We start from the raw sequence: 23,734 nt of genomic DNA, 5'->3' as shown, positions 1-23,734 counted from the left end.
TCAGACTTTCCCAACGAATGCGAGAACGTCTCCGATAACGCCCTACTACTCGAGTTCCTTAAAATTACGGTCGCTTAGGTACCATTTCACCTCTTCCTACGTTTCTCACCGTTGCCTACGTTTCAACTCTTGCGATAAGGGACGCAGCACGGCATTTGGTCTCCCGAGTCAACAGACCGCGCAAGCTTTTCATAACTTAGTAATTGAAGTACCTGCTATGCCATTTATAATAAGACCATTGTAAAACCCACTTGAATGCAGCAACACCGTTAGAAAGTTTCTTCGAGGTTCTGATGATAGTTATAATGGGCTGAGCGAAGAATAAACGACGGTTGTAAATAGTATCGTTTATCTAGCGAATAGAATTGTTGAATTAGAAGGATGATTGTATGGTTGAACGAGATGCAATTAAATTCCACAAACGCAAAACTCTAACACATTAGTTATCACCTTCTCGGTTACAATATTTTGTTGAGCGGAACATACCTACTCGACATTCTCTGACAAAGAAAGATCATTGTAAATCAGCTGAATATTGCACTACGCGTTGTAACTTTGTACATATAATGATATGTGTAGAATCATGATGAAATCATGATCATCCCACATACGTATGTAGCGACGGTGGCAGATGTTCCAAATATATATGTAGAAACGAAGAATTTAGTGAGCATAGAAAATGATTTTGCTGAAAAAGAGACAATCTCGAACAGCTAATGTGAATGTGTCAAAACCAATGTTACCTTGTCCCGCGCCTAAACGCTCCATCTATCGGGTAACGAAAATTGCAATAGAGGTTGCAATTAGGTACGGTAGATATATTAGATTAGGTACGGTATATGGAAAGTAGGCTCCCTCCAAATAATAGAATAACTATTTGCTTTCCTTTTTCCTCAGCAATAATCTAATACAGTAATCAACATAATAATGGGAAATACGTTAATAAAAATCAATTTGTTATTTCCATTTTTTAATTTTATCAACACACATTTTCGTACTTTAAGTGTGTGCAATAATCATGTTAATAATAAAATCTACTGCGTATATCAAGTTATATAAATATGTATGTATGTATATTGTATGTATAAATGATAAAATGATACCGGCAAAACAAACACGACGCAAAATGCTAACGCTCAATTGATGTTATCTACGTTGAAGATCAGACGTATTAAATTTTCTTGCGATTCAGCATTGTTTGTACATTTATTAAATTATACTTGAATGTGTACATCTATATAAAAACTTTTATTGTATCGATTGAGACAAAATTCTTTTGGTACTTGAAGCATTAAATAGAAACGAAATCAAACATTTGATCATAACCTATTTTTCAAATTTAATGCTTTTCAGTGTTCAATCGCAATTACTTAACTCGAAAGATGTTAAAAAGGGCAGTATGGCGTTTAAAATCAACATTTTGGAATGTTCAATCACGACCCGCTAGTAAGTTGTCAGTCAAACATAAGGAAAATATTGAAGACAAAATGCAAGCATGGCAGATACACTCGTATGATGGTTTAGAAGAATTAAAGTTGTCAAACGTCAGAATTCCAATAATCGCTAGACCAACAGATGTATTAATAAAAGTCGAAGCGTCTAGCGTGAATCCAATAGACATTGCTATGACAAGTATAAAATTTCTTATTAATTATTATTTCTCTACTATCTAAGCTTAATCGGACAAAACCTGGTACATATTTTCTGTATGCTGTTTGTTAGAAGGATATGGATCAGCAGTTTTAAATTTTATGCGAAAAGCAAGAACATTTACCAGTGGTGGACAATACGAAGGATTGGAACTACCTTTAACGCTTGGTAGAGATTTTTCTGGTATAATAGTTTCAAAAGGACACGGTGTGGGCAATAGATTAAAGTTAGGCGACAAAGTATGGGGTGTTGTACCAGTTGAACAACAAGGTTGTCATGCTGGTTATGTAATTGTAGATAATACCTTGGTAAATAATACGTTTCTATATATTCAATCAATGGAAAACAAACATGTGCTATGTATAGCATAAAAAGTATATAAATAATTTTAAACAATATTCCTCCTTAGGTCAGTTTACAACCTAAGAATCTATCTTACATTGAAGCAGCTAGTATATTATATGCAGGGCTTACAGCATGGTCTGCATTATGGATTACTGGTGGATTATGTTATAAAACTGCCATGGCCATCAGAAAGAATAACAGAATTTTAATATTGGGTGGTTCAGGTGGTGTAGGAACTATGGCTATACAACTTGCAAAGGCTTGGAATATGCATGTATGTTTCATACAGAGTTTGTGTTACTTATTGATTACGAGTACTATAAAAGTGTAAACACAATTTGTTTAGGTCATAACCACTTGCAGCAGTGATGCAGTTAATCTAGTGCATAAATTAGGAGCCGATGTTGTAATTGATTATAAATTGAATGATGCAGATTCCAAAATAATTATGGAGGGACCGTATGTAACTTATTTATCAGGCAAATATTCGAGCTGTATTCAAGAAATGTATTCATGATAATATCTGGCTGCAGATACAGCATAATTTTGGATTGTGCTAATCAAGGTCCCTATGAAATACGTTCAAAAGGTTATCCCCATTGTACATACATAACTTTAAATTCACCATTATTAAAAAATATTGATCAACATGGACTAATTGCCGGAGCTGTAAAAAACGTGGGAGAGTTGATCAGGTATAACGTTCCAACGGTCGAAAATAAAAGTTGCGTAAAATGGGGCTTTTTTGCACCTTCTCAAACAGGAATTAAAACCCTTCAAGAATATGTTGAAAGTGGAGAGGTATATTTATTACTTTATATAACAACTGTATCACATATTAACTAGAGTTATGACAACATGCAATTAATTCTAGGTTGTTCCTGTAGTTAAAAAAGTATATCCATTCCAAGAGTTACCAGTGGCATACAATCGAGTGGCACAAGGCCACTTAAGAGGTAAAATAGTTATTGATATGAGATAACACTAGCAATGCAAAAAATTATAAAAAGTAGCAGGTGTGTGTGTAAAACAGAAACCCGTCTGTGATCGTCAATGAGAATACGTGTTTTACTTTAATAAATTCTAATTATATTTTGTATATAGTATTCTGTACAGTCTGGTTTTCATTATGTTGAAAATTGCCATCTCCAAAGCCTACTTTGTCTCGAACCTGCTGCCAAGTTTCTTCTGCAATTTCTGTTGCTCTTTCCTTGCCATCTTTCAATACTTCGCTTAAATATACTGGTTCCTTGATTAATCTTGAGAATTCTTCTCTTATTGGAGACAGCTTTTCTATAATTAAGTCTGCTAATAGCAATTTGTATCTGTACACAGAAATGAAAAAATATATAAAAGTCTACAATAACTATACAATTTGCAACATAGAATATACAAAATTGTTAATTTCCTTACTGTGCAGTATTCAATCCTTGCATTTCCAAACATATTTCGTCTGACGTTTGTCCAGTAAACATAGAATGAATGGTGATTAAATTAGCAACTCCAGGTCGTTCATTCGGTTCGTAAGTTATCTCAGATGTAAAATCGGTTACAGCTTTCTTTACTTTTTCTTTCAAAATGCTTGGTTCATCCAGTATGTTTATTCTACTCTTTGGACTTTGGTCTGATTTAGACATTTTTTTCATTGGATCGCGCAATGACCGTATTCGATGACTTGCATCTTCTGTAATATGAAAATATATTAGCAATTGTTTTACATATCTAGAAAGTGTATGTAAATTTACCATTTATTAAAGCATGTGGCACACAAAATATTTTGCCAATTTTATTGTTAAATGAAACAGCCAATTCTTGTGCTAACTCAATATGTTGAATTTGATCTTCACCACATGGAACATGGGTTGCTCTGCACCATACAATTTACAAAAGTATTATATATGAGCCCTTAGAAAATCATCTGTATAAAACATTTATTCCAACAATACTATATTAACAAGTCGAATAAGCTGAAAAAATACACTGTGAATATTTTATATAAAATACTCACCTGTATAATAATATATCAGCTGCTTGTAAAACAGGATAGACATACAAACCTAATGGGACAAATTTTACTGTTTGGCTTTTCTCTTTAAACTGAGGTAAGTGTGCTAATCTTGCTAAAGTTGTTATACATCCAAGAACCCAATATAATTCTGCATGCATAGGTACTGCAGATTGTTGAAATAATATGCTCTTCTTTGGATCTATACCACATGCTAATAATGTAGCTGTCATTCTCATTATATTATTGTGTAATTCTTTGCGGTCCTAGAATAATTAGTTTCAAAGGAGTTTTTACATTCTATTTAAATAACTGCAATGTTCTTTCAAAGTAAAAATGATATTGCAATTTAAGAACTTACTTGAGGTAAAGTAATAGCATGCATGTCCACTACACTCCAAATAACATTTTTTTCGTTATATTGCAATTCTACCCATTTTTTGATAGCACCCAAGTAATTTCCTATATGAATATCTCCAGTCGGTTGTATTCCGGAAAATATTCGCCTCGGATAATTCAACTTGGAACCCTGTAAATTTGATTTTATGTTGTTTATATGTTATTTCATATATTTTCCACATACGTTTAAATATATGAAAATCCAACCTTGCCACTGCTGTATTGTCTTCTGCACATACATTTGCAGATAACACAACGTGTCTGGGACGCTACAGTATTTTTCAGTAGTGTTAACATTTTGTATAAGCAATTAAAAGACGTAATTCTGAAGTAGTTTTATCATTGAATGCCAACATTGGATCTGTAAACTATACATACTATAAAATTACTTTTCCAAAGCCGTAATGAACGACATGTTTTGAACTCCACGTGCTACTCTTTGTATAATGCACATGTGTATATATACACGATAGACGCATATATATAATATGCATGTGTACACTGTGCATATAATGTAGTAATACAGAGGTAACGTGAATGTATTATAGCATTATACATACAGCGATGCAAAGCTGCAAGTTCTCCGACCGCAGCTCGCTGCGTTAGTGAGAAAAGAAGTAGACATTGCTTTACTCTGATTGGTTGAAGATTCAATGTTAAGACAGAATTCACTGCATATTGGATGTGCAGTAAAATACTTGGATACAAACACTTTCTTAGAAAAAAAGAAAAATCTTACATGAATTAAAGTATCACTGTATCTAAATTTGTTAACTTTAATATCTTACATATGTATGTACAAGTGTTTTCAAAATGATATTACTATGTTCATCCCTAGAGCAAATATACATATGTACATATGTACAATTTGGTTCCTTCAAACTTGACACTACGGGAAGCCTGGGGGAGCCACACAATTATAAATTCTATATGTGCGTAACACTTTCTTTAAAAGAATATTCAATGACAAAAACAATTTTAATACGAATTCGCGCGAAAATTCTGTTTGGCTTTGTGTGACGTTCTATTCGATTTTATTACATATGTACCTACATCATTTTGTGGGATACAAGTACTTGACAGTTTTGTTAGTTTCTTTAAAATTAAATTGAACTTTACGAAAAGTGATCATGTGGTTATCAAATTTAGATACTAGTTCTGGAGGTGGCTTTTTAGGCAATAGTCGAAAAGGTGGGCAAGATGTTGAGAAAATACGAAGAGCGCAAAACATTGTCCCAGCAATGATAAAAACCTTGCTAGCGCACCTTCTACCGATGAGATAAATTTTTGGGGCACTCGAGCGCGTATGTTCTTAATTCTTGGAATAGTGAGAAATATTGAAGAAACCGCAACAAAAATATCTTACGAAATTGAAGATGATTCAGGTATGATTTATTAAATTTTATATTTTTGTTTTGATTCATTAATATTATGTATATTTATGTTTATTGTATATTCTACGTTTAGGTAAAATAACAGCACTGAAATGGTTAGAAGCAGATAAAAAAGAATCATTGGTTTACTTAGAGAACAAAATGATAAACGGCACGTTCTTATTTTGCGTATATGACCATTAGAATGCTTAAATGGGTTGACAAATCATCTTCTTGAGACTCTGTATGTTAGAATAAAAAGTAAAGCAATGATGAAAGCAAAGAATAAAGCAGCGATTCATCAAGGTGGATCAAGTGAGGATTCTAGTTATTATGGAATGACGGGAAATCAAACTTTAATTTATAAAATTATTCAAGCCCACAATAACACTGAATCTGGTATTGAAAGATATGAAATTAGGAAACAAGTTTCATCCAGAATTGCGTCACAGATGGATAATATATTAGAAGAACTGGTTTCTGAAGGTCACATATATACAAGTACAGAAGATTACTTCAAAACAATTGAAGTTTATATAGTATTATTGAAAATTATTCATACAGAAGTAATGTAAAAATATTAGCACAAAATAATTGTGCATAATTGCGAAGCTATATTCAGTCATATTCATGATGAATCTTATAGACTCATGTGCAGTAAGAAGTGGTTCTTGGAACATTATCTATGTTACATTTGCTTACCAAGAGATCTGAAAATTGGCATTCCCGTTTATGTTTAAATTACGGTATATGTACAAACCATTTCATTATGGTACAAATATAAAATACAAATGTTTGTTAAGAAATAAATGTTATTAATAATATAAATTAATAGTAACAGTTGGTGGTGGATTAATGGTTAAATTCTTGTTATAGTCTTACAAATTTGCCACAATTGTGTTGTTGCTGTTGAAATAAAATGCAAACCATTTCTGAATTCCAAATTGAATCTATTCAACTATCATAATATGTCAGCATTGCTTTCTTTAGATCTTTTTTCGTTTGTAATTTTGTAAACAGGACCTAATTTTGTATGCACATTTTATTTAATCGAATATGTTAAAGATATAATTACATTGTTTAAATTATATAGAAACCTTTATGCATAATCCGTTTACACTAGTTGCTCTGGTATGAAAAAATGAGTTTATGGAAAGGTAAAACAAATAATAGTACACACAAATTTTTGATACAAAAATACTAATATAGTATTGATCATCTACAATTATCCATACATACATCTTACATATCAATGCATAAATTTAAAAACAAAAATGATAAAAATATCATATTGACAACCATATTAACAAAATTATGACACTTAACAAATTTTGAATTCATGTAGATATCTTAGACACAATGAACAACTTCCGTCAGCTACAAATTCTTTGCTTCAAAGGAAGGTCACTTTCAGAATCACTCGAATCATTAATAACAATTATGTCATCATCAGAGGAGGAATAGTTTCCTGTTTGTTTAACACCTACTTTTAGTGTCGTTTTAGCCTGCAGAATAAATATTTAATTGATAACAATAACAAAGGAGATAATCAATTTAGTTATACCTGTCTGCAGCTTTTAGAAGGCCGTTTAGGTGTATTAATTTTTGGAAGATACTTATCAGCTACACCTTCTACACGTCTAATATCAAAATCTTGGTCTACTTTAGTTACTGTTTGTAATCTCTGTTCCTCTGATGTTACATACAAATCATCTGGTTGATGATAGCTATTGTGCACTTCATAAGCCCTTTTACTGCAAAATAATGCAGCACATACTGTACACTTTATTAAATCTTCTGGCACAGCTTCTCTCTCTTCCTGTTATGAACAAAGAATTAAGTTCATGGACAAGTTTTGTATTACATTGTATTTACATTTTTCATCATATAAAGAAGTACAATAAAATTTTCTAATAATTTGTATATATTGTTTTACTTGTGTGTGAGCTCGCTCCAAATGTTGTTGCAAATTGAATTTTATAATATACTCTGCACCACATAAATGGCAGTAATATACACTAAGAGCATCATTCATAGAATTCACTTTGATTTTATTGCTAGGTGGTGGTGTTGCAATTGGTTGAAAAAGATGAACCATTCTGTAAATTAAATTTTGATAGAATATGTATATATTAAATTATTTATTATAATTACTGATGATGCAAAAATATCTCCTTTTACCTTTTATGAATAGAACGATAATGATAATCTAAAGCTTTTTCATTGTAGAATAATACATCACAGTCTTCACATTTCCTATGTTGCTCTTTTCTCTCACTTTCAGATGAATCATGTGATGCTTGATGACTATCCCTATGAGTCTAATAAGAAATATGATGGTTTTAGTGGATTAAAAAATGAATACAATTTTCAGTAGATAAGAAAACATACTTTTAGAGGAAATTGCATTCCACAGTAATGACAATAAAATTTTGCAGGTGAATTAGGATGAACTTTAAATCTATGCCTTATTGTGGCTGTGATTGATTCAAATGCTTGTCCACACATATCACATTGGGTATCAGCATTTTTATTAGTTTTTACAGGTCTGCCACGTGTATCTATTTCTTTGTTGGCATGCTTTCTGTATAAAGTACTTAACATTTAATATGGGATAAAATTTTTTATTTCTCAAATATTATTACATTTATTCATTAATTTGTTTCTCTAAAACTTAATAATTGAGTACAAATTTGAAGTGTGATGAAACCAAAAATTTTAATACCACAATATATATTTTTAATTACAACATGAATAGAACAGATATTGTTAATTAATTTCTATAAAAAATATAAAATATTATTAATGTAACGGTTAACTTAAATTAATTAATGAAATTATATGAAAAATATAATAGTTCATTGTCATATTATTAGAACTAAAATTTACATAAAAAGCAACTAATTTCAAATTGAATAGTAAGATTAATTATATCAGAAATAGCTTTGGAATAATTAGCCTAATACATTCAAGTCTATGTAAAGTCTTCATAAAATTTATACATAATATTAATAGTGAGAACAAATCATTTTTCATTCTATTAAAAAGTGTAAAAGAAATTTATTAAACATATTTCAAATAATTCGAAAAGATCCATTTTGTTAAATATTTTTAAAAATGTTTCAAATAAATCATTTGAAATTAATAGTTATATAAATGTATTATTCTCATTTAAAAAATCATCATTTATTACTGTTATTAATCCTTATTCTGCTTCAATTCTGTAATTATATTTGAATGTAAAAATGGAGCGAAAGAATAGCGCGAATAATTAAACTCTATCGGCAATGCAGTTTAACGTCTTTAAAAATATTTTTGTTGTTTGCATATATCGATATCTTAAATTATATATAAAAATAAAAGGCAAACTATAGGCTTTATAAAAAGGATGAGTAGTTTATAGTCACGTAATTGCTTGTAAATAAAATGAAAAATTATAGTTTCTGCTGGTACCTAAAATGTGCCTGTAAGGCTTCCTTAGATTCCAATTTTGAGTCACACAAAACACACTTGTGTTGCCTTTTAGCACTCATTTAAGCGCAAATTCTTCAGAAAAACCATCAGAAATTTTTCTAGACGTTCCTACGTCAGAGAATACACAAATCTCTAGCGTAATGTAAACCAATTCCGATAAATTAGATTAAAATCTGTTATGTCTTGGACTGATACAATTGTTATTTTTTCAGCACATTGTTCTTTTTCATCTAACACGTTACTTATTCAAATGTAAACGTTACAAATCTTTAGAACTCACGTCCGCGTAGAAAAATCAGTTTTCGGCCATTTTATTGTATTGAAAGTCGCGCCACCTATCATCTACCAATACAAAAAAGAATGAAAGAATTTTGTATACAATCTCATACCACCTCATGCTATGATTATTTCGTCTCTTTAAATAACATAAATTTAATTGAAATAATATAGAAAATGAAACAAGCTATCTATAGAAATAGAATCTGCTACATAAAATATATTTTTGCCATTTTATCATTGAATTACCTACTTTATACAAGTAATCAGATCATTAAAACAATATGTATGCATTGTAAACAAAAAAATATATATATATGTATATAAAACTGTATAAAAATCCGTATTTGTAAGATTTTTGTATAATTAAATGTAAACCTCAAATAAGAGAGATTCGACAAATTCAAGGTTTTCACTGAATTATGTGTGGGGTTTAAACATTCATAGCATTTCAAGTACAATGAAATAAACATTTTTATTTAATGTAGAGAATGTTTCATATTATTGTCAACACAATGACATTTTTATAAAATTAAACTTACACTAAAAGGGATTTCTGCTTCAGTTGTAATATAAACATTATATAATATATAATATACAAAAAAAACATAAAATTTTAAAAAGATTGAAATTAAACATTTTATAGTATCTAAAAATGTAAAAGTAAATCTTTTAAAACGATAATTCATACGATTAATTTTATCTTATAATTTACAAATTAGTATTTCATACGTAATATTGCACAGCTGAGATATGCGTCCTTTAATGTTCCTTCAGTACTTCATTAAGGATTATAATCTGTAGGTATAACTAAGTTATAAGTACGCTTTCATTTCTTTATTTCCTTTATTAGGAAAAAGAGATTATTCTTAAAATATGTTCTTCAAAAAACTATGATTTAATTATTAATACAACTTTCTAATTATACCATAGACAATTATTGCATTATTTTATTATTATTAACTACTAAAAAATTGCAGTAGATATCTATGTACACCTGATATTGTTGCATGCGCACAAATGAAACCACTAAATAAACACATTGTTGTTTAATGCAACTCTTGATACAGAGTAGCCATTGGTTGCCCGTCTGTTACTCCTTGTGCTGCCAATTCGGCCAATGTTCTTTCAAGGTAACTTGTGTCAGGGTAGCCATGGCCAGAAGTTGATGGTCCCAGTTCAGTCTTGTGATGGATTTCATTCCATGTAACTACATCTTCTCGTCCAGTGGTCACTGATCGTCCAATTGTGAATATTAGTTTTCGCTCGAAAGCTATTTGTAGTAGTCTTAGAACCCTTCGACCTAGATTATTATCTGGAAGATAACATACTCGAGGAAAACCTACAGCATAGTATGCCTGTCCAGGATTGGGATGCTCTCTTCCCTGGATTCCTGACGGAATGCTGAAATGATATTTTTTCTGTATAATATAGAGTAATAAAAGGAGGATCTAAAACTTCAAAATTCTAAAGTAAAAATTTACCATTACACTATACAAATTTAAAAAATAGTGTACACTTACTCATAAGTAATTTGAATTGTATTTATATTTGGGAAACCAGGTAATGCACGTGGTATTCTTGTCCAGTTCATAGTACCAGGAGGTTGGTTCCCCCTTTTTTCTCCATAAATTAATCGGCAGACCGGACATTGTATGTACATAGGTTGTTGCTGACAACTGAGCATTGCATTTAAGCATGCTAAATGTAATCTATGTTTACAACGTGTTAACTCTACAGTTAATGGCTCAGGAATACCAAGACATACTGGACAAGAATCGGAGTCGTTGCTTTCTACTACTTTTACATATTGAGAAATAACATCCGATTCTGTATCTATATGTATGTAAAATAATTGGTGTAATATATATAATATTAAAATTAATACAAAAATGATCAGTGAATTACCTAGAATAGAATCCTTAAATGCATCATCACTTCCTACACTGCTATCTAATAAGTCTACCGGGTTTTCATGACTCAAATAAGTGGAGACTGTGTCAACACTAGGTCTTCGGCCGCTCTTTGTGCTGCTAGAATCTACATCAAGTACATTATCCCATGTTTTCCTTTTTTGACCAGATTCGATGGTTGTAACTGAACTATTGTTTTCTATACCATGTCTGTTACTAAATATGTTAAAATTGCTCAGTATAACACGTGCTATATTTGATGGGCCAGTATCACCATTTTTACCCTATTGAAATGTAATTAAATTTAGAAAAGTGTATTTATCACCATATAATAAATATATGTTATTTACCTTCTTATTACTCTTTTTTGTGTTTCCCGTAGATGATTTTTTGTGTGCTACTTTTGTAGCAGTACTCTTTATAGTAACACACACAGATTTCTTTTCTGAAATAACCTGCAGCTCTTCCAAAGCAACTTTAACTAAAGGGTAAGGGGCTTGCTGGATGCGTCGGATTGGTCTGACATATCCAGTACAACAACGTACTTGAGTTAAATTGCAAAAGTTTATAATGTATGGAAAACCTAAGTAGGTCTTAGAAATGTCAATAGTTTTGTCACCCTATAAGAAAAAATATAATAGTATTTATACATAAAATTATTTTATGTTGCATAATTTATGTATAACTCTAGAACAGGTATGTCAGCAGTTTTTGACGAGTAAGTATGTAAAAAACAGCCAAGACAAACAAACCACACCTCCAAGGCTAACAGTCTCATGGCAGAGTAATCTGTGAATCTAAGGATCATACGTCTTTTACTGTTAGCAGCAAGAATTACATATACGATGTAATTAAAAACATAACATGTAATGAAGCACAACTTTTTAATTCTAGGAATGAAGTTAATGGTATAAATATAACAAACAGTAAAATACATTGAACACAACAATTGATTTAAGATACAATAAGTAAACAATATACATATACTCGGCTCTGCTCATGAGCTATAAAAAGTACTCTTACTCATATAGGATCCAGTTGGACGTGCCTACTCTAGAAGCTAGTTTTATATTCACCCTTGCCCATGCTTCTTCTACAAGACATTGTACTTCCATATCATATGTATGCCAATCATCCGTATCACCAGCCCACTCCCATTTTGCTCCTTTTCCAGCCGGTGAATTTGGGAGATAAAACTTTCTTCTAACATTGTGTGTTTCATTTCCATCTTCGCTACACTGCATTTTAGTCTTTAAATTTATATAATACCTATTTTAAAAATAAGTTTTATAAGTCAATATTTTTCCATGTATAGATCTTTTTAACTAATATTAATGATTGAAGTTTTTATCTTGTATAACTTTGATCAAATTATAAATCATTAAAAATCGACATTAATTTCTAAATATTTTATAGTGCTCTACATATAGTTGAAATATTGCTAATAATACCTTAAAATTAAAGTTATTAATTTAAGATATAAACAAAATTTCAACTATTTAGAGGGTATATATAGGTGTAAATACAGATAATTTTAAGATTAACATTTTTAAGAATAAAAATGGATAAGGTTATTTGGATAATGTATCTATGAAATTGACTGTTTATCGAACTTAGGTAAAAAATTTGACTATTGAAAAAATGTTATTCTGCAATATTAAAAATATTTCCTTCAAAACAATATTATTTCTTTTTGTATGACATTATTGTAAACTAAAGGTAGCTGAAGAAGTTGAACACGGCTCATAATGTTCCAAGGGGGATATTTTCTACATATTTGAAAATATACATTTCTGATGATCTAAGTAAAAATGTTTTTTTTCTTTTTTTCATGAAAATACGAACTTATCTAGAAAAATACCAAAAATCGAGGGTATTGTAAGAAGCATGTATGTACATAAGAGTATGCAATTATTTTGTATGTATAATATAATACACTATAAAAATGTTTGGACATCAATAATCATTCGAGTTTCGTATTTATTTATTTTTCTCCTGTAATGGATATAAAATACATTTTCAAAATGTTTGGGGCATTGTAAATATTAAAACAAACAATATTTCATGTCAAACCTATCCAAATTAGGGTCTGCATCATTAAGAAAGACCCGTGTAAGCTTTTTGCAATATGCTCTTTCTAGGTGTTGGGATACTGCGGGACTGTAGGGTCTCCAACGTCCGTGACGATTTTCCCACTCCCACACAACCACAGCATGACCATGTTCCTGTCCTTGGGCGTTCATTTTCTCGCTTATTGTTAGGAATTTCACACGCACGTGCAACACACACTTGCGAAGCGGGAACGTGGGAACATTTTCGAGTCCCACGGCCACCTCAATTTTCCTTCTTGCACGTATCACTGCATTTACAGAAATATTAGTGAAATGAACTCTGATGTCCAATCATTCTATTTTCATTTAATAAATAATATAAAACTGATGTGTTGTATAGAAATAAACTTGAGATAGAATCAACTGAAAAATCATGTCAATGGCAACGTCACTCTAAATCGTGTTGTTTGCGAGTTGCGAGAATGAATAGATGTGAAGTTTTACCCGATTCTAACGTCGACTAATCGAAACATCGATAATCGAATTTTGAAGTTTTCAATTATAGTTTTGAATTAAGCTTTATTGCAACAAAAAGTGAAATATTTTTAATAGTACCACGTATTAATATTATCACGTATTTATATCTTTTGTAAATAGTACATTATTTTTTTAGCGCGAATCATTGTGCACAACATTCAATGATTCTATTTTCGATAGAAATTTTTAAAAAATATGTAATACATACAATTAGTTTTTCTATAATACGCATTTAATTTATTATTATATTTATAAAATATCTCAAACTATGAACGTAATTCTGTATTTAGAGTGTAACTCTTTTGTGGTATGAATGTCGGTATAACCTATATGAGGATTTATATATGTACTACACGTATTTACGACACCAAACGTGTGTTCGAACGTAAGAATTTGCACGTACAGATGCATCGTGATTGTTTGCGTAATTAAAGTACTTTTTAACTACAATATATATATTTATTTCTTTATTGGATTATTGAGAATATATAACATGTTGTCCAAATAATAAATACTTTAATCTTATTATGTTCTTTATTGAAGTAGTGAAGTATGTATATGGCTAAATTATGTATCAGAATTTTGTTGTTGAGTTACTAACTTAGAACTTATCGTAATAATCTAAATCTGTGCATTACGAAGCGTGTAAATGTCAGCGAAAGAATATGTACGCATCCGACACAATTGTATTCACGAACTGTATTGACCTGTAGGTTAGCTTGTATGAGAAAAATAGTTCTACAAACATTCAGAGAAGATGGATGTAGAAAAAATTGCTGTATTTGCTAGTGTAGGATTTGCAATAGCCGTTGCTGCATTTGTTTTATGGGGACCATCTCCGAGACCTAGAAAAAAAGGTATACATATTATGATTAATCTCCAGTTTGCACAATTTGCTTTATATTTATGTCCTTAGAGGAGAGATATTTTATAACGTTCTAATTATTTTCACAGGAAAAATTATTGGAATTAACAATCTAGGATATACTTGTTTCTTGAATTCTCTTTTACAAGCTCTAGCAGCATGTCCAATTTTTATTGGATGGCTGAAACAACGGTGTGAGAAAAATGGCAAAGTTAATTTTATTTCAACTTTGCTTTCTGTCTTTAAGAGTATGTAATTTTCTTTACTAAACTTATCATCATTTCATCGATTCATGCCAAACTATCATGTCAAACATGATTGATACATATGATTTTTTTATAATACTTAAATGAATATGAAAATTCTCTTTTGTTAGAAATCAATGGATACGCAGAGGATCTTTATGGTGATGTAACACCAATTGAAATAATTTCATCCCTTGGTAATCTGTGGAGCTTTGCGCCAGGTTATCAAGATGCACATGAACTGTTTCATGTTGTACTTAATGCAATACAAGCAGAAATTCAACCTATAAATAGGGTAATAAATGCTTAATAAACCAACTTTAATAAATTAAGGTTATAGACTAGATTATTATGAACCAATAGAAATCATTGATGATAATTATTTCAGAAGGGCTGCTTGTCTGATGCTTTACTACAAAGCCCTACAGTTGCGATAGATACAAAAAAATTTGGAGAATGCATAAACCTCAGAAGTGTATCTTGTAATGATATTGTATCAGCTAACAAAAATTCAAATATGCCAAATGGATTTGATAGAAATTGTAACAGCCATGTTATATCTTCTACATCATCAATATCAAATATACCTGTGGCTTATAATAAGCCTGGCATGATCCTTGCAAGATCTTCAGAACTACTTTCTAAGAATATTGAAAATGAAGAAAATAAAGAATCATTTAGAACATGGAGTTCTTTATGTGCCATGCCTGTTCCTAATTTTCAACCAATGTCCATAGAAGGACACCCATTTTCAGGGTTATTAACTAGTCAATTACAATGTAGTAACTGCAATTGGAAGGTTGGTACTGTAGTTCTTTAATCACATATGGCGGTTCATTATGTGAGTTGCTTTTTCCAGTCTCCTGTTCGTTACGACAAGCTTGAAACAGTTTCTCTACCTTTACCTCCAATGGGAATACATATTAGAACACACCATACGTTGGAAGAATTATTAACACGTTTTGTAACTAGCGAGATTGTTCATGACGTATTGTGTGATGGATGTGGAATGCGTTGTTTAGCTACTAAAACTTTAACTCTAGGTAAACTTCCTAAATGTTTGTGTTTACATATATCGCGAACTACATGGAGTCCTTCAGGAACGCCAATTAAAAGGGATGATCCAGTGAAATTTCCTCAAATTCTGACTTTGGATCCATATACATTCACAGAAACAAAAAAGAGAAATGCACGGGTATATCTCATTGTATTAAATACATCTTTACATAGAACAGTACTGGTTAGAGTTGTGCATGTTTTAACTTTTTCAAAAATTATTTGCAGGGCGACCCTGAAGCAACAATGTTACTTGCTAATCGAACAACACATTTAAATAAGTATAAGTATCAATTACGCGCAGTAGTAGAACATCGTGGATCTGTGGATTCGGGGCATTTCGTTTGCTACAGACAAGGAAATAAACAAAATCAATGGCTATACACTTCTGATAATGTAGTTGAGAACATATCTTTGATCGAAGTTTTATGTGCTAAACCATATCTTCTGTTTTACGAACGTATTAACAACTCATAAAGGTAGTTAATAGTGAATTTATTTTATATGAAGAATTATTTAGACATAGATTGTTTTCTGCTTTCATAGGTTTATAGATCTACATATACATGCACCTGTGAAGTATGGTACCAATATCACGCAGATTGAAAAACATGAATATAAGATTGTGTAAAATTTGATGATGCGTTATATTTTTGAACAGTTGCAGATTTCTTAATATTTCTGAACAATTGTTAATGCACAAGTATGTAAGGCAATTTTTTCAAGGAATTCTTGTTCTTTAAATGTGAAGTTACAAGTTTCACGATGAAAGTATTCTGATAAAAATTGTTTTCTTTACTTTTTTTGTTACTTCAAACAATACTGCGTCATACTAAATAAATTTTCTGTGTACGTTTAATTAAAATCAAATATAGTTTGTATGTGTTAAGTACATGTTTTGCAAAAATTTCTTTGTATTATACATCAACATATATTGTTTTATTCATTTATTATCTTTATCTTATATTATATATTAAATAAAAAATAATATTTTCTTATAATAAGAATTATTATGAATTTTTTAAGTAAGAGATCATATTACATTTACTACGTGTTTCAGTATGAATAGGAATATATTTTTTCAAGCATCACCTAAGTGTATTCAACTGTTCAAAAATAGTTTTTAAATCTCGCATGATAACTTTTGTCTCAATTTTTTGTTTCTCTGTGGTTCCAAGAGAAATTATTATTATCATTAAAAAAATTCTCTCATATTTCTATAGTCAAAAAAATTATATAGGAGTAATTTTTTGTGGACAATAGGAGAAATAAATTCTTTGGGAATGGTGATTATGCACGTGATGTAGAGTAATATAATAAGGACGGAATTGAAGAGACTGCTTCAATATTAACATAATTTCTAAAGATTTCCGTCATTACATAAGTAAAGTTATATTAAATTGTTTATTTCTTCACATGTATTACATTCTTAAAGAAATGATGTATATTTACACCTTCCATAATGGATAGAATCTAAAGAGAAATACAGGATATGGTGAAAGTTCTGACAGTACAATTGTTTGCAAAAACTGAATCTAATTAAAAAGGTACTCGTTCAATTTTAATCGTATATGGACTACTTAGTAATCACTGTAATATCGTGTTTATGAGTATAATAATTTTTGAAAGTCTTCAGTCTACTACTTCTCTTTGTGGAAAGGTGGAAACTTATAATCTCGTTCTATTACGACTTAATTCATTTCGGGGCAACTGTAAAATTGTTATTTATTCCTTTCATTAAGTAGATTCAGGTGCAATATATTCATGTATCTACATATGTATAGTTGAGTATCTACATATAGTCATAAGCATGCTGAACAGTTGCCAACAATTTAGTTTATTAAGCTCTATATTTTGTAAGATACACCTCACATATGTACCATACTAACAGGCAATTTAGTCGAATATTAATAGTGCAATATTTACCACCATTATCACTTATACGCTAACGTATAACTAACTAACAGATCTTTTAACTTCGTGAAAATTACATTTACCTTAATATTTGAAAATAGTAGTCATTTATGGTGTGCAATATTTAATATAAAATGAACGGTTTGACGGGTTTCGTAATTTCTAGCGGTAAAAAGCAATGAAATCGTGCCAAACAAGTCCATCATTTCATATGGAGTAAGTCATTATACATGTAGAGCTTTGAACTAAGATTAGAATATTATTTTAAGTTGATATTAAAATAATGAAATGTAACGAGCTATCCAATATTTAAGCAAATACAATATCAATAAAATTACAAATTTTAACATAAAATTTCAAAATTGTATTGATTTGTGATTAAAATGTAATATATTTAAAAATTGAAATATTTATAAATTAGAAATCGTACTATCGCATTATTTACTTATTTTATGTATGCATCACTTTTTGAGAAGTTTTATGCGATCATTGTTTGTTTGTTCAATGGTATTAATGATCTTATTGTAATATTTAATTATATATATATATCTTTTTCCTGTACTTTCACCAAACAAACATCAAATACAATTGTGTTTTTATAAAAATGCAATTGTATTATGACTGCGGGATAATACGACTACTTTTATCTCCTGATTTCATACCTTTTGTAAAAAATATTAGACTAAGGTAGTAGTAGAGTGGAACAAAATATACTGTATATAATATAAAGTCAATGATTACTCCTTAATGATTAATCCTTTATGAACGTATGTTGTACTTAATTTCTTATTTATATAATTTTGTTTAGAGTATAGTAAAAAATAAATTTTTGTAAATCGATTTTTTCCTTGTTAATTTTTACTCATTTAAGATGGTGATTTTAAGTACAAAATATAGTATAATACATAAATTTAATAAGTTAAATATTTATTTATTAGTTAATTATATGCAAAAAAACATTTTCTATTTAAAATAACGATTGAATTTTGATTCAAATTTAAATATAATTAATATTTATAAAGCGGGCGGTTAAAGCGCCCCCAGAAGATCATACGGTATACTGAATGTATCAATGTATGTGTTGTATAGTTGTTTGTATATACGTGCATATGTAGTGTAGTCAGCAAAGAGGATCAAATTTTGATCCTCTTTGGCAGTTAGTTTTGGTATGTTTGAAGGGTGAATGGTGTATTGGAAATGTTTACAAAAGATGAAAGAAGTATTAATATTTTAAAGTAAAATAAAGTTCATTTAAATTCTGTTGTGATGACAACATGTGGAGTAATTTATAAAGCTGCGATTGAATGTATTTAGAGTGAATGTAAACAAACAAAATTTTGTAGGTTAAGATAATATCTATAAACTTGTATAAATAATCGAATCTTCAAAATTTATTACGTCTTAATCTATTTTTCAACAAGATAAGAAACATGCCACATTTTGTTCGCGACAAAGACGACACTGTATGTATTATTCTATAATTTCATCTAATAATTTATTGTAAACCTCTACTATAATAATATCTTTTTTCATTAACAGACACAAGAGATGAATGATATTACTTCTGATTTCGCTGGCCTTAAAGTGTCAGTTTTAAAAAAAGCTTCGCTTATATCAAGCAAAGTGGGCAGAATTACAATAGGTCCTGCTTTTACAATGATTCAAAATACAGATGAGAAATCAGAAAATATAGAAAATGAACAGAATTCTTGTAATATTACACCTTCTCAAAAAACTAACCATCTAAAAAATAACAAAATATCTATGCAAAGTGGTATTACTTTTTCTGTAAAAAAAATTCTTTTAGAAAGCGAATACCAGAGAAAGGAAGAAGTTCAGGTAATGTAGATTTCTTTGTAAATATAAATATAAATGTAGCAATCGTGACATGTTGATTATAAAATGTGTAAAATATAAATTCCTGTACTTAGAAAGAAATTGAGCATCGTTGGCAGCATATGAATGAAGAAGAAAAAGACATAAAGAAACGTAAAGAAAATTCTCGGTCACATATGGCAAAAGAACGTGAACGTAAAAGTAAAGAAAATTACGAATATATATTAGCAGAAGAAAAAAAAGCAGAGCAGGAAGAAATACGAAAAAGACATGAACAACAAAAAGAAGTCGAGGAATACAGAAAAAAAATGATAGAAAAACAAGATCTTACCAAATTAATAATGAATTTGAGAAATATGTTTAAAACTAAGTATGGTATTGTTTTTATGGCTGCTCAAAACTGTGATGATGTAAATTCTATTCCTATCCTGTTCTCGTCCTGTGGACCAAAATTAGATGAGCTATTTCACCAAGTGTGGGTTATAGATGAAAAAATTATGGTAAGAAATAATTTGATAAAATTCTGTGGAAAGATATTGAAAGAACATGAACTTTATAATTGTGTGTTCCATACAGACAGGAGATGTGACATCAGCTGACGTCACTGCTATGAAAAAATATGTTCAACAGATGAATGAAATACTGTGTATAGTTAAAGCAGAAATTGGTAAGGGATTAATTATATTTGTTTTTGCACATAAATTTAAGAGATTTTATCTTTTGTTTGATACAATTCTAGAAAGGATAAACACTGCATATACAGCCAATTTAGTTAATAACGAAGCCTCAAAAGAAACTCAATTACAACCCGAAATTTTGGAAATACCAACACCTAATATTACTCACACTAGAGCTGAGTTAATTGCTCCACAAGTTGACAGCAGCGCTATCCAAAATAGCGAAAACAAACATGAAGATAAAGAACAGCAACATGTACAATCTGTAGAGAACATAACTTCTTTGAACATTCCATCGGTAATTGTAGCACCTGCCCAAACTGAAGAAATAGCTTCAACAGATAAACAGAGTGAAAGCACATGTGAGTTTGATAAATACATATAATAACTCATACTTTGAATACATGCCTATTAAACAGATTTTTTTCATTTATAGCTCAATTATATGAATATGTTGACAAAGAATTATTGCAAATGTACATAAATAGTAAACAATTTTTGGAAAATTATGTGAAAAGTTACGATGAATTTTTACAGTCTGCAAGCACAAAAAAGTTCAGATTCGAATGTCAAAAAGCAATAAATATACCTGTAAATGCAATTTCTGGTATTAGCAGACAACACTTATATGATAAATATGAAAGATTAAATAGTCTTCTTAAAGGAGAATCTTCTCCAAATGTTAACCAATATCCTCAAGGTGCAGCTTTTTGTAAAAATATGTTGGCTAAAGAGATAGTTGTACGTAATTTTCTTTAATTCATAAAATATGTGCTAAACCTTTTACAATAATTTGGTTGATATATAACGCATGTCTTTTTATAGAATCAAGGTGGAACACTTGTTTCAAGTAAACCCAAAATGGCATTTCCAATTGCTGCAGTAGTTGTAGCTATTTGGAACGATCACTACGATTTTGGAGATTTGCTTTTGTCACATTTTCATGATACTTGCCCATATATTGTGCCTGTGTTTTTACCCGAAATGGAAGGACAATCGAATGAAGATTATTATAAATTGATGGGCTATAAATATGCGAAGGATGGTACAGTCGAGAAACATGATAAATTTTTGAAAAGAATGTCCGGCTTAATGAGATTGTATGCTTCCATTACTATCACATCACAGCGAAAAGGAATTAATAAGACCAATCCACATGGGCTTCAATATGCGTGGCGATGGTTGGCTGCTGTTTTAAATATTGGTAATTATTATATTAAAAAGAAATAAATGTATATACAAAAAAATATATATATAAAAATATATAAAATTATATTCTAGAACCGCGGACAGAAATAGCCGATCTTTGTGCAACTCTCTTATTAGATATGCTTGAAGTTGCTGGAAATGCACTGTGGACTGCATACCCACGCCAATTTTATAAACTTCTGATTTTACTTTCGGATGAATATCACTCACGTATTCAAACTGTAGGAAACATTGGCGGTGGCCCATTAGTACGACTTCAAGAATTTTTGAAAAACAGTTTAACAAAAGGTTTTATACCACAACCTGATGGTCAGCTTTCTCCCAATTTCTGGTGATTACTACTCGATATAAGGTGACTTACATCTTAATTGTTATGGGAAATGTAGCAAGGATTTGTAAATTACTATAGATTTATATATATTATATTGTAAGATAGATTTGTCTGAACTACTTATTGTCACTAATGCCTAATTTCATATTGAATGAATAGGACATTGATCAAATTGATTAAACAATCAAGATGATAAAAAATTCCCAGAAATTGCTTAGTTTGACAATATTCAGTTAAAAAAATTAATACAAACTGAATTGGTATTAAATAGGTCATAAATATAATTTAGGAATATCATTATTTAAAACAAATAATAATTTTAATTTGTATAAAAGCTTTTTTTATAAAATCAACTTAATCATTTTTCCTATAGCCATGAGTATTTCCTATAGTCTATATTCATTTTTGTTGATTTTGCTGATTCTGATGTAAACTTAAGTGAAAATGTTTTGGTATTTTTTCTATATATGGATTGAAAATTTTTTGAAATAATGGTATTGGTTTGTACATTTTATTGACGGGAGAAATTTTAAATATACTTTTTTTGCCTGTATAAAATAGATGTATCATTTAGATGATACATCTATTTGCATTAGTGTAAATATTGTCAACGAAATTTGATAGTTTATAACATTATTTACGGTATACAGACATCAAATGGAGGGTTTGTCAATGAATTATGTTATTGATTGTGAAAGTTAAACCTTAGTTGCAATTAGTGCTAAAATAAAAATACATCAATAAATTCAGATACATTAATAATATTTAATTTACTACTTAAGTAAATTTTACAGCTGAAATTACTTAAAATATTAGTAGGTTCCTTGCAGATAATATAACTTAAAATAATTTGTATATGTTGAAAATTAATATTAAAATATTGTATTTATTAAACTTACAACTTGTGAAAAGTATAAAGCTAAAGAAATACAAGAAGTGGATGATACGATCGCGTGTTTCTATTATATAATCTAGTAAAAAGAAGAATAAGGGTTAATAGTATGGCACACTTGTAGCTACAGATTTCACATCCGTTTGATCATAATAATTCGTGGAATTCTTTGTAAAGCTTGTAACAGCAAATGAAGCAAATTTGTCAAGCCACTGTTTGTCCTGATGTACATTCAGTAGATAATTTGTGATCTGTTTTGTTATATCACCTGTAAATTGAACGAATGTGTCACTTATAAATGCATGTATAAAATAAAACATGAAAACAATGCAGTGTTTGTTTTATCAATTATTTCGGTATCGGGTAACAAGAATCAATGATTTTTTCTGAATTAGAATAGTTTTATACAATTTGGCAGCCATATTAGTATTTCTTATAGTTGATTTTACATGAAAATTTTGAAGTTGTTAACATACCTGAAAGTGTCTTTTTTACCATAATGCGATATGGCGGTAAAGGTCCCAGACTTGTTAAAATTTGAACTGAGTCGATTCCTGGAAGTGCATCTTTTTGACCCTTAATAACAGGCGACTCTATGATTCCAACTTCTGCTTGTTTCCCTGCTACCATCTGTAAAGCTGCAACTTGCGTTTCGGCATCTAAAAATCGATGTTGGACATAGGTAG

The 23,734-nt window shown here is 29.9% G+C and overlaps 7 protein-coding genes and 1 pseudogene across 17 annotated transcripts in view; 4 read left to right on the top strand and 4 right to left on the bottom strand.

Moving 5' to 3' along the window:
• The first annotated feature begins 810 nt into the window (after positions 1-810).
• LOC117220268 (NAD(P)H oxidoreductase RTN4IP1, mitochondrial) lies at positions 811-3,094 on the top strand. 4 transcript variants are annotated; one of them, XM_033470080.2, is made up of 7 exons: positions 811-830; positions 1,354-1,632; positions 1,726-1,958; positions 2,060-2,269; positions 2,342-2,454; positions 2,529-2,796; positions 2,870-3,094. In XM_033470080.2, the coding sequence occupies exons 2-7, from the start codon at positions 1,383-1,385 to the stop codon at positions 2,975-2,977; spliced, it is 1,182 nt and encodes a 393-aa protein (XP_033325971.1). In that variant the 5' UTR covers positions 811-830; positions 1,354-1,382; the 3' UTR covers positions 2,978-3,094. The 4 variants fall into 4 exon arrangements, with proteins under 4 accessions (XP_033325971.1, XP_076380959.1, XP_033325973.1 ...); XM_076524844.1 differs by having other exon boundaries at positions 812-830; positions 1,723-1,958; XM_033470082.2 differs by lacking the exon at positions 811-830 and adding an exon at positions 840-1,063 and having other exon boundaries at positions 1,723-1,958.
• Positions 3,062-4,870, bottom strand: TrpRS-m (Tryptophanyl-tRNA synthetase, mitochondrial). Its single transcript, XM_033470084.2, has 6 exons — positions 4,607-4,870; positions 4,362-4,529; positions 4,004-4,266; positions 3,741-3,862; positions 3,409-3,679; positions 3,062-3,320 (listed from the first exon to the last, which is right to left on the bottom strand). Exons 1-6 carry the CDS (start codon positions 4,694-4,696, stop codon positions 3,083-3,085), a joined length of 1,152 nt encoding a protein of 383 aa, XP_033325975.2. The 5' UTR covers positions 4,697-4,870; the 3' UTR covers positions 3,062-3,082.
• A 317-nt stretch (positions 4,871-5,187) lies between these two features.
• On the top strand, positions 5,188-7,695 carry LOC117220054 (replication protein A 32 kDa subunit-like; annotated as a pseudogene). Its single transcript, XR_013034268.1, has 2 exons — positions 5,188-5,784; positions 5,867-7,695. The product of XR_013034268.1 is annotated as a replication protein A 32 kDa subunit-like (transcript).
• On the bottom strand, positions 6,956-9,571 carry LOC117219990 (uncharacterized). The gene is made up of 6 exons (XM_033469570.2): positions 9,226-9,571; positions 8,164-8,356; positions 7,954-8,093; positions 7,709-7,871; positions 7,337-7,591; positions 6,956-7,277 (listed from the first exon to the last, which is right to left on the bottom strand). Exons 1-6 carry the CDS (start codon positions 9,303-9,305, stop codon positions 7,146-7,148), a joined length of 963 nt encoding a protein of 320 aa, XP_033325461.1. The 5' UTR covers positions 9,306-9,571; the 3' UTR covers positions 6,956-7,145.
• A 778-nt stretch (positions 9,572-10,349) lies between these two features.
• Positions 10,350-13,978, bottom strand: dx (deltex E3 ubiquitin ligase). 2 transcript variants are annotated; one of them, XM_033469761.2, is made up of 6 exons: positions 13,509-13,978; positions 12,512-12,704; positions 11,786-12,055; positions 11,431-11,719; positions 11,046-11,358; positions 10,350-10,926 (listed from the first exon to the last, which is right to left on the bottom strand). In XM_033469761.2, the coding sequence occupies exons 1-6, from the start codon at positions 13,676-13,678 to the stop codon at positions 10,572-10,574; spliced, it is 1,590 nt and encodes a 529-aa protein (XP_033325652.2). In that variant the 5' UTR covers positions 13,679-13,978; the 3' UTR covers positions 10,350-10,571. The 2 variants fall into 2 exon arrangements, with proteins under 2 accessions (XP_033325652.2, XP_033325651.2); XM_033469760.2 differs by having other exon boundaries at positions 11,046-11,719.
• Positions 13,979-14,259: 281 nt separating this feature from the next.
• Usp30 (ubiquitin specific protease 30) lies at positions 14,260-18,943 on the top strand. 4 transcript variants are annotated; one of them, XM_076524868.1, is made up of 8 exons: positions 14,273-14,573; positions 14,737-14,880; positions 14,978-15,136; positions 15,265-15,428; positions 15,522-15,932; positions 15,993-16,328; positions 16,418-16,668; positions 16,736-18,943. In XM_076524868.1, exons 2-7 carry the CDS (start codon positions 14,781-14,783, stop codon positions 16,664-16,666), a joined length of 1,419 nt encoding a protein of 472 aa, XP_076380983.1. In that variant the 5' UTR covers positions 14,273-14,573; positions 14,737-14,780; the 3' UTR covers positions 16,667-16,668; positions 16,736-18,943. The 4 variants fall into 4 exon arrangements, with proteins under 4 accessions (XP_076380985.1, XP_076380983.1, XP_076380982.1 ...); XM_076524869.1 differs by having other exon boundaries at positions 14,302-14,408; XM_076524870.1 differs by having other exon boundaries at positions 14,260-14,880; positions 15,525-15,932.
• A 256-nt stretch (positions 18,944-19,199) lies between these two features.
• Gle1 (Gle1 RNA export mediator) lies at positions 19,200-23,376 on the top strand. Its single transcript, XM_033469558.2, has 8 exons — positions 19,200-19,566; positions 19,643-19,942; positions 20,035-20,439; positions 20,516-20,606; positions 20,679-20,978; positions 21,053-21,357; positions 21,442-21,820; positions 21,898-23,376. Exons 1-8 carry the CDS (start codon positions 19,534-19,536, stop codon positions 22,158-22,160), a joined length of 2,076 nt encoding a protein of 691 aa, XP_033325449.2. The 5' UTR covers positions 19,200-19,533; the 3' UTR covers positions 22,161-23,376.
• Positions 23,023-23,734, bottom strand: part of LOC117219978 (uncharacterized) — a 22,684-nt gene continuing 21,972 nt past the window's right edge. For all 3 annotated transcript variants that reach the window (XM_033469559.2, XM_033469560.2, XM_033469561.2), the window contains 2 exons: positions 23,525-23,707; positions 23,023-23,316 (listed from right to left, as the gene is read on the bottom strand). In XM_033469559.2, the coding sequence (XP_033325450.2) occupies positions 23,150-23,316; positions 23,525-23,707 (350 nt within the window). In that variant the 3' untranslated portion in view covers positions 23,023-23,149. The remainder of the gene's footprint in view (positions 23,317-23,524; positions 23,708-23,734) is intronic.

The sequence above is a fragment of the Megalopta genalis genome, chromosome 10, assembly GCF_051020955.1.
Source record: "Megalopta genalis isolate 19385.01 chromosome 10, iyMegGena1_principal, whole genome shotgun sequence".
NCBI lineage: Eukaryota > Metazoa > Arthropoda > Insecta > Hymenoptera > Halictidae > Megalopta > Megalopta genalis.
The sequence above is the reverse complement of the archived record's forward strand: the minus strand, read 5'-3'. Positions and strand labels throughout refer to the sequence as shown.

Coding starts and splice junctions, on each gene's coding strand:
- dx (XM_033469760.2), bottom strand. CDS start 13,678: ATGAACGCCCAAGGACAGGAACATGGTCATGCTGTGGTTGTGTGGGAG. Junction 12,056..12,511: donor TAGAAGAAGCATGGGCAAGG/GTGAATATAAAA, acceptor TTTTTCTTATAG/GGTGACAAAACTATTGACAT. Junction 11,720..11,785: donor CAAAAAAGAGTAATAAGAAG/GTAAATAACATA, acceptor ACATTTCAATAG/GGTAAAAATGGTGATACTGG.
- Usp30 (XM_076524868.1), top strand. CDS start 14,781: ATGGATGTAGAAAAAATTGCTGTATTTGCTAGTGTAGGATTTGCAATA. Junction 14,881..14,977: donor TCCGAGACCTAGAAAAAAAG/GTATACATATTA, acceptor TTATTTTCACAG/GAAAAATTATTGGAATTAAC. Junction 15,933..15,992: donor GTAGTAACTGCAATTGGAAG/GTTGGTACTGTA, acceptor TGCTTTTTCCAG/TCTCCTGTTCGTTACGACAA.
- Gle1 (XM_033469558.2), top strand. CDS start 19,534: ATGCCACATTTTGTTCGCGACAAAGACGACACT. Junction 20,979..21,052: donor TAAACAGAGTGAAAGCACAT/GTGAGTTTGATA, acceptor TTTCATTTATAG/CTCAATTATATGAATATGTT. Junction 21,358..21,441: donor TGTTGGCTAAAGAGATAGTT/GTACGTAATTTT, acceptor GTCTTTTTATAG/AATCAAGGTGGAACACTTGT.
- LOC117220268 (XM_076524844.1), top strand. CDS start 1,383: ATGTTAAAAAGGGCAGTATGGCGTTTAAAATCAACATTTTGGAATGTT. Junction 2,270..2,341: donor CAAAGGCTTGGAATATGCAT/GTATGTTTCATA, acceptor CAATTTGTTTAG/GTCATAACCACTTGCAGCAG. Junction 2,455..2,528: donor AAAATAATTATGGAGGGACC/GTATGTAACTTA, acceptor ATCTGGCTGCAG/ATACAGCATAATTTTGGATT.
- TrpRS-m (XM_033470084.2), bottom strand. CDS start 4,696: ATGTTAACACTACTGAAAAATACTGTAGCGTCCCAGACACGTTGTGTT. Junction 3,680..3,740: donor GCCACATGCTTTAATAAATG/GTAAATTTACAT, acceptor TTCATATTACAG/AAGATGCAAGTCATCGAATA. Junction 3,321..3,408: donor CAAGGATTGAATACTGCACA/GTAAGGAAATTA, acceptor TTCTGTGTACAG/ATACAAATTGCTATTAGCAG.
- LOC117219990 (XM_033469570.2), bottom strand. CDS start 9,305: ATGAGTGCTAAAAGGCAACACAAGTGTGTTTTGTGTGACTCAAAATTG. Junction 8,357..9,225: donor GCCTTACAGGCACATTTTAG/GTACCAGCAGAA, acceptor TACTTTATACAG/AAAGCATGCCAACAAAGAAA. Junction 7,278..7,336: donor CTTCTAAAAGCTGCAGACAG/GTATAACTAAAT, acceptor TTTATTCTGCAG/GCTAAAACGACACTAAAAGT.